Source organism: Vipera ursinii (genome assembly GCF_947247035.1).
Source record: "Vipera ursinii genome assembly, chromosome: 4".
NCBI classification, from domain to species: domain Eukaryota; kingdom Metazoa; phylum Chordata; class Lepidosauria; order Squamata; family Viperidae; genus Vipera; species Vipera ursinii.
Window position 1 is genome coordinate 97,066,721 of NC_139514.1, and position 14,137 is coordinate 97,080,857.

The window sequence follows — 14,137 nt, forward strand, 5'->3', positions numbered from 1 at the left end:
GCCTAAGTGTAACATTTTACTGTTCTTACCAATGAATTTCATTTTGTTAGATAGTGCCCGGTATTTCTCTGCAAGAACTTCTCGATCTTGAGCCTATCTTTTGGCTGCAGATTTCTCCTTTAAATCTGCATAACTGCTCTGTGTTAATCTCTGCCATACTGCCATACTGATAGCACAGTTCATTTGACCTCTTATGCTCTGCTTGTATTTTCTAGCAAGATTATTAATATTTGCTAGACCTCTATAATATCTCTAGCAGCAGTTTCCATGGTGATAGCACTTTCAAATAATTTATTAAATGTTCAGTCTGGCTCTGTTAAATACCTTTTTCTTTTCAGAATTCCACATTATCTGACCTCTCAACGCATTGTTTAGCCCTTTACCAAATTCACAATGTTCAGACCTCTTTTAAGTTTCTCTGCATATGATGCAATGGATTCACACTCTTTGGGCTTGAACTATGAAATGCTCTGCAATTAATAAAGGTTTTGGCCTCAGTTGTACCTACACTATTTTTACTAGTCTTGCAAAGTCAAATGGGAGTGCCCTTGTGGGGTAGTTTAAGCTTAAACTTTCTGTCCTGTAACACCTGGTAAAATGAGCATTTTCCCCCCAGCAATGTTCTCAATTGCTTCAAATAGTGGTTCAAATCTCTCTGTTTTTATAATATCAGTTATATCAGTCATCTGTGGCATTGGTTCCAGTGGTTGGGTGCTACAGATAAGCGAGTCAAAGAGAGCAACTAGCCACATCTATCACTGGCATAAATTATGGAATGGTTATGAGCATGCATGCAAGCACCACTCATAAGTTCCCTGTAAACATTTGCTTCACCACAAAGAGTCAATAAAAGAAGCTTCTTAATGCATTTAGCTGAATGCAGATGATACCACTCTAATGGCAGAAAGTGAAGAAGAACTAAAGAGCCTCTTGTTGCGGGTGAAGAAGGAGAGTGCAAAAGTTGGGTTGAAACTTAACATTAAGAAAACCAAGATCATGGCATCCGGCCCTCTCAATTCCTGGCAAATAGATGGGGAAGTAATGGAGGTAGTGACAGATTTTATTTTCCTGGGCTCCAAGATCACCGCAAATGGGGACTGCAGCCAAGAAATTAAAAGACGCTTGCTCCTGGGGAGGAAAGCTATGGCAAATCTAGACAGCACACTAAAAAGCAGAGACATCAACCTCCCAAAAATACCGTATTTTCCGGCGTATAAGACGACCCCCTACTTTTCGTGTTAAATTATAGGGTTTGGGCTAATAACTCAATATTTCACTTCCTGGCACACAATCTGCATATTAACAACTCGTTTAGCGTTAGTACCCTTTTTTTATAAGTGCCACGATGTTGCTAAAATAAAAGAGGTAAACTTCGTGACCCTCCCAGCCCGTGCATAAAACAGAAATAAAAATGCTTAAGCTTAAGTTTTGCACGGTTAAACAAACGGCATTTGCGTATTAATGTTTCTCCACGGAGCACAAATTTCACCCGAATTAAGGAAAGTGGGGAGCTAAAGAATCTGGGGCTACAGGGAATACCTCTGGCATGACAGGCAACCCTGGGAAACACGAGGACTGTAGCGGCACCCTCAGTTCGCACAATCCGATCCAGAAAGCGCCCGGAGCCTCCTCCGTTACTTCTAACAGAACGTCTCCACGTCCCGCCCGCCTCGCCTTTTAAACCCCACCCCCTTTTCCCCTGTAATGTTTCCCTGCTCCGCCTGCTATGTGATTTGCCCAGCTTTGCTCCTTCCCCGCCAAATGGGCGCCTTGCCTTCTTTTCTCTGAGCTCTCTCGCTTGGTGTGCTGCTGCTCTCAGTTCCGCACTCCGTGACCAGGCAAGTGATTCTTCTGGTCGGTGTGGGTCAGGCGGTGCCTCGGCAGGAGCAAAGGTGCTCCCTTCCTACTGTTGAGCGGCGCGCCTTTGGGGACCACCTGCCCGTCCTCTCGTCGGGGACCTGACAGCCAGCATTGGAAGCACCAGCATGGCCAGTCCTAGAGAGAGCAATGGCAGCGGCTGCAGCAGCCGCCCCATGATCTGATGAGAGTTTGCCCTCCATCACCCGTTCGCTGTTGGCTGCTTAACCATGGGTCGCCATCGCCTACCTCCATTCACCCAGCGATCCCGCCGTCCAGCAGAAAAGATCAGAGAGGTGAATAGTATTTTCCGGCGTATAAGACGACCCCCAACTTTTGAGAAGATTTTCATGGGTTAAAAAGTCATCTTATACACCGGAAAATATGGTAGTGTGTATAGTGAAGGCTATGGTCTTCCCAGTTGCAATTTATGGCTGTGAAAGTTGGACCATAAGAAAGGCTGAGTGCCAAAAAATTGAGGCCTTTGAACTATGGTGCTGGAGAAGACACCTGCGAGTCTCTTGGACTGCAAGGCGATCAAACTGGTCAGTCCTAGAGGAGATCAACCCTGACTGCTCTTTGGAAGGCCAAATCCTGAAGTTGAAACTCAAATACTTTGGCCACCTAATGAGAAGGAAGGACTCACTGGAGAAGAATCTAATGCTGGGAAAGATTGAGAGCAAGAGAAGAATGGGATGACACAGAAAGAGGTGACTGGATGGAGTCACTGAAGCAGTAGGCATAAGCTTAAATGGACTCCAGAAGATGGTAGAGGACAGGAAGGCCTGGAGGAATGTTGTCCATGGGGTCACGATGGGTCGGACACAACTTCGCAACTAACAACAACAACAAATGCAAAACTGGTTTAGTATTAAAAGATTGAATGGTTCTGTACACTCCAAAAGAAATTGAATTCTGTCTGAAAAGAATTGGGGTAGTACTTGACCCTATTTTGTTCACTATTTATATATCATAAATCTAAAACATTTGATACGTCATATCACAGAGTCCCTAGCGGGGGGGAAAAAGACAATTTTTTTCTGCAGTGGTTCCTGCTGTACATTTGGAGATTAGAATGGCCCCAACCATGTTAGCCTTTTGTAAGGCCCTAAAAACCTGTTCCCATACGTGACATGGCTAAATGTGTTCAGGGCCCTATTTCCTGGCAGAATTGCTAACCGGCCAAGTATCTTGCTCCTATGTATATTTTAATCTGGATGTTTTTAATGTATTTTTTTTTTAAATTGTAAGCCACTGTTGGAAGAAAAATCAGTCCAGTTCCAAGCTGGAAGAAAGATGCTGGAAATAAAATGGAGGCAGGCTGCAGGAAAAAAGGTCTCTGTTTATTTGGTAGCCAGAAACTTCAGTGACAGCAACATGTTTCTGGGGTGACTGACAAAATGAAATTGAGAGTAGGTGGGTTTGTACACATTCTTTGAAGCTTTGTGATCGAGATGCCTGTTCCTGTATAAGAATGTGTCTTTCAATATTTTAATGGCTGTTGCCAGATTCCTGTGAGGTCATATAGAGGTCATGGCTGGCTGTACAGGGAAGAGGGGAAATCAAATCTAGGTGTTTTGTTTGAGCTAATCTTGTCAGTTTGGGCTCCTTACCTTTTCTGTTGCTTATTTGGAGTTTCTGGCTGCTCTTTGTTTATGAATAGTGGTCCAGTCTTTCTGACTGGATTACAAAATCTCCATTCCTAAAGACTAGCCTCTTCAGGTTTCTGCTTGAGGCTGTTTTCCTATAGCAGGAAGACTGGGACTGCATTAAGAAGATGTCTCTCCTCTTCTCCTTCAGGGGAAATATTCTATTCTGCCTTAATATTAAAAATAAAGAATATTTTATTTTGGGGCTTTCTGCACCACCCAGAGTCATTTACTGAGATCAGTGTCTATAGAAATTGAATAAATAAATAAAAATTTCAATATGGTATGAAGGTGGGGTGTTGGTAGTGGGAGAATGTGCTCTTTGCTACACTAAATTTAAAAACATACATAGATTCACTGTCACAAGTTATAGTAAAATCTTTAATAATAATAATAATAATAATAATAATAATAATAATAATAATAATAAAGTTGGAAGGGACTTGGAGGTCATCTAGTCCAACCCCCTGTTCAGGCAGGAAACCTTATACCATTTCAGGCAAATGGCTGTCCAGTCTCTTCTTAAAAACCTCCAGTGTTGGAGCATTCACCACCTCTGGAGGCAGGTTGTTCCACTGGTTAATTGTTCTAACTGTCAGGAAGTTTCTCCTTAGTTCTAGGTTGCTTCTCTCCTTGACTAGTTTCCATCCGTTGCTTCTTGTCCTGCTTTCAGGTGCTTTGGAGAATAGCTTGACTCCCTCTTCTTTGTGGTAGCCCCTGAGATATTGGAACACTGCTATCCTATCACCCCTCACCCTTCTCTTCATTAAACTACACATACCCAATTCCAGCAACCGTTCCCTATATGTTTTAGCCTCCAGCCCCCTAATCATCTTTGTTGCTCTTCTCTGTACCCTTTCTAGAGTCTCGACATCTTTTTTACATCGTAGTGACCAAAACTGGATGCCGTATTCCAGGTGTGGCCTTACCAAAGCATTGTAAAGTGGTATTAGTACTTCACTTGATCTTGATTCTATCCCTCTGTTAATGCAGCCTAGCACTGTGTTGGCTTTTTTGGCAGCTGCAGCACACTGCTGGGTCATATTGAAGTGATTGTCTACTAAGACTCCGAGATCCCTCTCACAGTTACTACTATTGAGCAAGGTACCACCTATACTATACCTATGCATTTGATTTTTCCTGCCTAAGTGTAGAACCTTACTTTTTTCACCACTGAATTTCATTTTGTTAGATAGTGCCCAGTGTTCGAGTCTGTCCAGATCCTTCTGTATCTTAAGCCTATCTTCTGGAGTATTGGCTATTCCTGCCAGCTTGGTGTCGTCTGCAAATTTGATGAGTTCCCCATCTATCCCCTCATCCAAATCATTAATGAAGATATTGAAGAGCACTGGGCCCAGAACAGAGCCCTGGGGTACCCCACTACACACTTCCTTCCATGTAGATGCGGTTCCATTGAGGACCACACGCTGAGTACGGCCTGTCAGCCAGCTACGAATCCATCTGGTGGTAATGCTATCTAACCCACATTTTTCTATCTTATCTTAGCTTACTTTTAATTTTTAATCTGATCTTAAATTTGGGTTTTTTTGGCAAAATATGCTTCCCAAGAAATCTACATGGATAGAAAATTAAAAAATGATTGACTAAAGTCTGGTCTTATTTTTTTCGATAAAAGGAAAACCATATGGATAGAAAATATAAAATGATTGACAAAATCTATCTTGATGATTGCTAGGAGTCAAAAATGATTTGATGGCATATAATTAATGTTGGACAAGTTCAATTTAAAAGAAACATCAGATGGGAGAATATATTTTTACCCATTAACAGTTGGTTTCTTGATAGCAGATTAAAAGGGCATCCAGATCCCATGGTCACAACCCTCACCCTATGATGGGTTGCATTGTATTTCTATTAATGCTAATTATTTTGATAGATTGATTTAATCAATTTGTATGCAGATGTGACTCTGAGAAACTAACATATTAAAAGCAGTAATAATAAAGATAATGCCTTGATAAAATGACCATCAAGGATATACCCAAGCAAAACAATCAACAAAAGCCTCTCAGTGGGCCGTTTAGGCTCATCTAATTTCTACATGTGCATCAATACATCTCTGCATTCTTATATGCAATTAGAGGGAAAGCTGTGATATTTACAGTAACTTTTGGGAGAAAACCATATCCACCTTTGGTGTGATCAAAGTAGCCACCTACTGTTATATAATGTGTGTGTGTGTGTAAACTTAATAACTTAATAGCACTCCTTTTGGGGAAGTAGAGTGTAAAACATGATTATTTTCAAATTCATTAGAGATATGTTATAGATATCTATCAGTCAAATTGGACAATAATTACAGAACTCTCATACTCTCTTAATATCTTTCTTTACATTTAAATCCTCTGGCACTTAAGAAAGGATCAACTACAAGTGATTTCTTAAGCAATTCCACATAGTGCTTTCCAATTCAGATGAAAGGCTTTTGAATTATTCTGTGGTCTATAGTATATTTTTTTAATGAGCCAAATTTAAACACTGTGATAACTGAAGGTTGATTTATTTGTATCCCAACAGGATGCAAAAAAGAATTCCATATTCCAAGTCCTTTCACCTGTTTCATGGACATTCGGTGGACTTTAATATATGTTGAATTCATTTACATATTGTTATTTTCTTAAAACTAGTTTTTGGATTGTTTGCAGCTTTTAAAAGATGAACCGTAGAAATGAATAATCATCCTGCTTTATCTACATATTAGAAGAAAGAAACTCAGAAAAGAAACCCCCCCCCCAACTTATCAGGTTATAAAAGAGGTAGCGGGAGATTTGTACTATCAGACTTGCAGTTTTCTGATAATATGGCCTTATAATAAAACTCTTCTGAGCGTGTTTCCTGCTTGGTCTGTCTAGGAGGACCAACAAGAGGTTAAGTCACTGAACTATAGCAGAGAGACCTGAATTTTAGCCCTGCCTTAGGCACTGAAGTCAACTGAGTTCCTTGGAGCCAGTCACTTTCTCTGATTTCTAGGAAGGCATGACAAACAGCTTCCAAAGATGTTGATTACAGAAAACTGCAGGAACATGTCTAGGAGTCAAGAGTGACACAAAAGCAACAACAACAACAACAACAAAAAGAGAAAGCGTCACCAACGTATTTGCTAAAATAAATGCATATTCTCACACTAACATGAAAGATATCTGGGAGAGCTTGAAAAATTAATATATCTGTTGCATCTGAAGCTTTTGTGGTTTACAGTCTACTTAATTGTATACTTCGGAAAAGGTTGTGAGAATAGGGGGATTGGGAATGGTAAATTATGATGCCAAAGGAAAACAAAATGTAGGAGGTGGAGAAGAAATAATTAGTGCAAAATAGTGGCCATTTATGAAACAGATGTTGCATGTGATTTTTTAGAGCATCATTTGGAAGGAGTCATTTTGTAGTCATTTATTTCAGTAAAATGTGGCCAGTCCAAGTTTATGTTGCAGCAGGTTATTATAGGATCTTAACATTCTTTTAGAACATTTTATTTTGTAATAATGGTGTGTGTGTGTGTGTGTGTGTGTGTGTGTGTGTGTGTGTGTGTTTGATACTTATTTCTTTTGGCTGTAGGGATTAAGGCTGCCTGGTTACCAGGCTAAAGAAGGTTATGAAGGGTAGGCTGCTAAATTGATGTTTAAAGAAGAAGGGAAAAGTATCTCTCACACTTTTCCTGTAGTTTTTTTCCCCAGTCCACGGAAATTATGCTAATATTTCACCATGGACACAGGAAAAGAGACTGTCTAAATGCCTATTTTTACCTCATTAAAACAAATTAAGTAGAAACTGTACTTAGTTTGTTAAAATGAGTGAAATGAATATATATTGGTTTGGTCCAGGACACTGACAACCAGTAGAAATAATGTTGGATTGATTACTTCATAAAAACATCAGTGGTGTGTCCTTCGTTGTTGTTGCAATTTAGGAAACGTCCCATGAAACCTCTCTGTCCTCAGCACTAGAGATATGTAGCCAAGTATCTGAGGGGTGCTGTATTTGTCTGGTTTGTCTCCAACCTTCCGTTCTTGGAAGCACAAATGGTCCCTCTGGTTCAGGAGCGCAACCTTCAAGTTCTCATCATGTGACCTACCATGAAATTTCAAACCCTTTATGCAGGGGATCAATTAAGATCTGTATAAAGGACCTTTGGTCTCTTTCCTGAAATTGCTGTCTGGAAAAGAAAGGAAATTGTATCACTTTAGGAAATAAGGGTTGCTGAAAGAAGTGCCCACCATTTTTTACTTCAATTTCGATGCATTATTCCCTGCCCCGTAATAGATTATCCTTGAGAAAATGTGGCTCTCAACAGAAAAAACAACAACAATCCTGCCTTCTCCCATCTCTGAAATGTTCCCTACACTCCAATGTATGTTTACCTGATTTTTGAAGGCACATGGCACAAACACCTGTTAAGCAGCTAACTGACTTCCAAGCTGGAGTCAGATCTGTTTAGAAGAGAGACCACCTGTATCAATTTGTTCAATTATAGCCATCATTGGCAGTATTGTAAATTGAAAATGAAGTAGTAGGTTAATCATTAAAATTAAAGAGGGAACTATAGGACATCAGAAATGGAAGTGTTACTATGTCACTAAGAGCAAAATAAGTGTATAGTGGAAAGCAGATATATTTTTTCACAAGCAACTTTTATCTAAACAATCTATTCCTTTTAAAGTAGCAGGCATTTACAAAGGTAATTTTAAATGAAAGTCAGGATTTGTATATATGAAAGAAACGTTGTCTGTGCTATCATAATGATTTTGCTACTCAATCCATTTTGAGCAATAAGATAGCATAATAAATTCAACACCCTCTTCCAAGTTGTATTTAAATAGATTATAGATGAAGAAAAATATTAATAATTTCAGAATGAAAATCTATTACTTGGTGCAAAGAATTCTTTTTTTTTTGATTGAGTAAATATGGAAATACATGTAAAATCTATTTTTTAACTACTTATCTAGGCCATGGAAAGTGTGATTGTGGAAAGTGCAAATGTGAAGAAGGTTGGTATGGTGATGCTTGTCAATACCCAACTATCTGCAATTTTACACGAAGGAAAAGTAATCAAATGTGCAAGAATTCTCAAGACATCATTTGTTCAAATGCAGGTGAGATTTTTATTTTAATGGGCTGATAAATCACTTTGATGAAGTAGTTTTTAATCCATACAAAATATATTGTGTGAAAGCATTTAACTAGTGTAAAAATATAAGATTAAATGGTTATTATTAAGAAATGAACTGAAAAGACCCTTGTGGTCTTCTGTAGGCATTAAAATGTCCCCCAAGGCATTAGGCAAGGAAGTTAAATAGCAATAGCACTTAGACTTATATACTGCTTCACAGTGCTTTACAGCCCTCTCTAAGTGGTTTACAGAGTCAGCATATTGCCCCCAACAATCTGGGTCCTCATTTTACTGACCTCAGAAGGATGGAGAGCTGAGTCAACCTTGATTGTCCTGCCAAACTGCTGCCAATTGGCATTCAGCAGAATTAGCCTGCAATAATGCATTCTAACCACCATAAATGCACTGACTTGGTGGGCGGGTGGCTGTTGAAATGGATGTGTCCACTGCCCTCAGAGGGATGGATTTGCAATTTTGTTCATGTTTTAATTGGCTGCCCAGAGTCACATGTTGAATGGGCAGCCATATAATGGAAAAATAAACAAATAGAAATATCTCCTGTCACCATCAGGAAATCTTTAAAGAAATCTATGACACAAACAGACTTGGGATTCTGTATATAACTTTGATTTCCAGACCACCCCCACCACCCAATGTATTTTAGAAATGAACAAAAGTTGAAGCAAATGTCAGCCAAAATAATCAAGGAATAGAAACCACAGAGGTTGCCACCATACCCAGGGATTGGGATAAAGGTTGAAATGTCTATGAAGATTCTCAGTCTTCCAGGTAGAGTTGTCTGGACATTGTCATCAAGGGTGAACTAAATCAACCTATTACATCTATTAGTAGGATGTTTATTATACCTTATTAATGACATACATTACATAAAATTCTAAAAGAAACATGAAATCACACATCCTTTTCTATGATAAACTGAATGATAATAATAAACTGCAATCCTAATGTCAGTACTGTGTTTCTGATATTTACAGGTACTTGTCACTGTGGCAGGTGTAAATGTGACAATTTAGAAGGAAATGCATTGATCCATGGTAAATACTGTGAGTGTGATGACAGAGAGTGTATAGATGAAGAAACAGGACTGATGTGCACAGGTGAGCATCTTTAAAGCTACGCTAATCACAGCAAATATTTAGATAATCATGCTCTATCATTGAGGACAATTTTTGCAGGAAAAGGTTCTGCTCCAACTTGTGTTGAATACACCAATTTGGCTGGGCCTTAATCATAACTGTCCTTAGAGATAATTTGGGACCAAGGCAAAGAATATTGCAGTTACTAGCCATAATTTCCTTTTAGAGAAAGGTAATAGTTTTGCCCCCCTACTTTTTCCTTTGAAGAAGTTCTGCCACCCAGAGAAACTTGGTAATAGTAGCTGTAGTTGTGAAAATGATGAATAGTTTAGAAAAGTATAGCCTTGTAATATTCCCTATAAACAGACAATAAAAGGAGGGCAGTATTTCTGCAGATCTGCATGAATGTTCTCTGTTGAAGCAGTTTGAAGATTACTCTGGGGCACTTTGGACTGGAAAGCAGGGAGCTTCAGACCATGGATGACAACTGGCCAAATACTATCTGCACTTTCTTAAATTAAGCACAACTTTTTTTCCAGAATTGTGCCATGGACGTAGAGGGCAACTGCAAAATCCTGCATTTGTTTTAGGAGCTACAAAGAGTACCACTAAAGGGATCTTTTCCTTTGAATCTGATGTATGTCTTAGGGCATTCCACCTCATATCATCAAGGGAAAGAGCAGGAGAGATGGGCAACTGATCCAGCAGCAAAGAAAGGAGTATTGTGTGCATACATTTTCAGCAGTGGCTGGAGGGTCATTGGCGTCTCCGGGGCACAGCCTTGTGATCCAAACTTCAACCTGTTGAATGTTTATGATGATGATGAAGATGATGTATAGACAAAAGAAATGGAGCTGGATTGCAATACTGTACCTACAACTTACAGAGGTTGACCTCCTCTGCAACTACAGTTGTATACTTTACTCCAAACTTGGCACTGGAACTTAATTTGTACACCATAAGTCTTTCTTTTCCACTTCATATCATGGCACTATAAACAATTGGTCCTTTCCTTATGTCCGTGTTTAGCTGTAGCCAAATCAACAAAAAGCTACAGAAGAATAGGCCATTCCTCTATTAGCCTGACTCAATCCACCTATTACAGGATAACAGGAGGATTATTATTTCACAAGCTTTGATTAGAGATCATATGCAGGTTAGAAAATGACCTTTAGAGGACAGCAAGACAGAATAGAAGTGGCAGTTTGCATAACAAAATTTAGCATTATAGTTAGTGCAGTCCTTTATCTAACTGCAGTTTTAATCGAAAGTTTCATTTATCATCAAATCTTCTGAGGCCAAAAGATGTCCTTTCTTTTTAAGACATAAATATTTACTTCTAAGATGAGGTCACTGATGGCCTATAAGAAGAACAACCTCATTTTACTCCTGAGAAGACAGTTGGAAAGTATGCCAAAGAGCAATAAATTGATCAGCCCATGGTTACCAGGAAAGAAACTATATTTCTCCCCCTCACCACCACCAATCCAATTAACCAGAAGATCTAAAACACAACCCAGGAATGGATGTTTCCTTTATTTATATTCATGCACTTTCTGCTGGAGAATCAACCTGAGAACCCCTGCCGTAATAAATATTCCTTGGAATTAGATCAGGATCCTAAACTTAAGAAGTATTTGCTTATAGCTCATATAATTATAGCCATCTTTGAAAGACTTTTAATTCTAGAATGGATAGTCTTAAGAAGATGTTGCTTGGGACAATGGACAACAACACTAAAAACCATTACATGAAGGAAACCAGTAACTAAGATGTGAAAAGAACTCACACTGACAAGTAGGAGGAGTTGCAGGAGTGTCACCCCACTCCCATAAGATCAAATATGGTGGTAACGGGCAGCCCCTTCCCCTCCTGCATGCTAGAGTGTTCCAACTCAATCAAGTCTGTTTGTAATGGCTGCTAGCCAGAAGAAAAATAATTAAATTTCAAAGTGGGCTGTAAAGATATAATCAGCCAGCTACTGTATCAGTTTAAGATAAATAGTTTGGCTTCATAGCTTGAGAAATGGATTATTGTTTTAGACCAGGGGTCCCCAATCCCCTGTCTGCAGCCTGGTACTGGTCCACAGCCTGTCAGGAACCAGGCCATGCAAATGGCAGATGAGTGTGTGAAGTTCCATTTGTGCAAGGGGCAGGTCCATGCATGAAACCATTCCCTCCCTCTCACTGCTGCTGCTGGTCTGCAGAACTGGAAGGTTGGGGAACGCTGTTTTAGACCAGGGCTTTTCAACCAGTGGTACGAGTACCACTTGTGGTATGTTGGCACCTGGCAGGTGGTACGCGGCCATCCTAGAGAAGTGGTAGTGGGGGAGGGGAATGAGCTGAACTGGTGGCAGCACCGCACAAGCCTGAGCGAGAGATGGCTGGAGCTGCAGGGCTGTCAGGGCTCAGCAGAAGCGCCAGGATCAGCGCCAGGCTCCAGCTGATCCTGGTGCTTCTGAGCCGTGAAGAAGCACCAATCAGCTGGAAAGCAGCACTGATCCTGGCACTTCTGAGCCCAGAAGAAGCACCGATCAGCTGGAATGTTGCAGCATCTCCAGGGTCTTGTGATTTACATTCAGATGCTTGGCAACTGATTCATATTTATGACGTCACAGTGTCCCAGGGTCATGTGAAGAGACCAAAATCTGCTGCAACCACCCAGCAGAGAGGGGGGTGGGAATAAAAACCAAACACCCCCTCCTCCCGACCTCCACTGCCAATCCTCAACAGAAATACTCACAACAATGAAAACCTCAGACAGGAGGAAGAGCACTGCCAGGCGGGCAGGCAGGTGGTACTCGGATTTTTTCAGTGCCATTGTAACTTTGAAGAGTCATTAAGTGAACTGTTGTAAGTCGAAGACTACCTGTACTTCATCTCTTTTTTCCTTTTTGGGGGGGGCGTCATCAAGTTTTTGACACCTTGCTAGGCGACTCGTGGTACTCAGATGTTGCCATATCCTAAAAGTGGTACAATGGGTGAAAAGGTTGAAAAGCCCCATTTTAGACAATATTTTATTCCAAGAATACTGCTGCATATGAAAGTATTTTGATCAACTTTATTATTCCCATAAGAGCTTTTAAAAATCAATCTTTATAGCCATTCCTGCAAGGCAGAGCAATTAAGAAGCTAGCCTTGTACAGGAGAGCTAATAAACTTGCAGATAAATCTCACCCAACCCTAGTCCTTCATATTCTCAAGCATCTCCCTGACATTCTCCCTGGGATACGTAGGCAGGCTACAGACCCATGCAGTTCATACTGCATGCAGAGAAAGGCTGCTGTTCATTTCAAGAATATCAAAGTGGGCTATAAGGATAAACCATCATTATCCATCCCCTGCTTATAGAACTATCCTTGGCAGACACAGATGAAAACTTGGTTAATTTACCAAATGTTGTATATACCAGCCTACTGGTATGCGTCATGGTACCTAAAGACCTTTGGAAGAAGAAGGACAGAGGTTCATGAATAGGAGCCAAACTCAAGTTGCATGCCTGCCCTTGGCATGTTAAAATCCCTATACTTCTCTCCACAAAATCTTAGAGATCTGAATACCATCAAGCATTTGGTCACTTTAATTCAAGAGGGATAAGAGATAATCTTTGTCTTCAAAAGAGGGATACTGTCAACCCCAAAGAAATTACATAATCCCATTGAAAAACATTGCTAATTGAAATAACCCAAACTGACATCCTTTTCATAGAATATAACAGGCTGGTCATCCCATTTTTAAGTATCTGTCCCATTCAATATATTTTTTTCTACAAGAGACTTGGATAGATCATTATTACATCTTTCAATATAATGCCTCTCTGAGTAATATCATAAGGTGGCATAGCAATTTTGATTAGTACAGAATTGAAAGCAAAAGGCATCTCTTTTCTAACCTTGAAACACTAAGTGGTTTGTTCCTTTCTATGATTTAAAAAGAAGGAAATCATTATGCTTAATATCTAGTTGAACTGTCTGAATCTCTTGATTTCCTTGGCACTTGACACCAACTGTTTGATGATAATGTTTTCACTGTAATATTTTTATGATTTTATTTTATCTTTATTTTTGATTGCTGACTTTTTATTTGGATCATTGAAATAATACTAATAAATTTGCAACAACGTTTTTATCTGCTCCTTTTCTGCAATCATTCTCTCTGGCTCTGAATGCCATCAGAAAACTGCCCAATATGACATTCATCACAAAAGAACTCCAGTGAGAGTTGTGTTTTGACAGATCAGAGTGACAAATGACAGCAATTGTTATGTTTATATTGATATAGGGAATAATGTAAATTAGTTTCAGTTTTTCTCATTTCCAGGTGTTGAGTAATTAAACTTATTAAACCTGGGGTCACAAAGTCAAATGCAGTGTAATCATATACATATCAATCTAGAAATAACTT

General features: G+C 39.6%; 1 protein-coding gene across 2 annotated transcripts in view; it reads left to right on the forward strand.

The window, feature by feature from the left end:
• Positions 1 to 14,137, forward strand: part of ITGBL1 (integrin subunit beta like 1) — a 203,388-nt gene that overhangs the window by 71,753 nt on the left and 117,498 nt on the right. For both annotated transcript variants that reach the window (XM_083361703.1, XM_083361704.1), the window contains exons 3-4: positions 8,474 to 8,620; positions 9,633 to 9,755. In XM_083361703.1, coding sequence (XP_083217829.1) covers positions 8,474 to 8,620; positions 9,633 to 9,755 — 270 coding nt within the window. The remainder of the gene's footprint in view (positions 1 to 8,473; positions 8,621 to 9,632; positions 9,756 to 14,137) is intronic.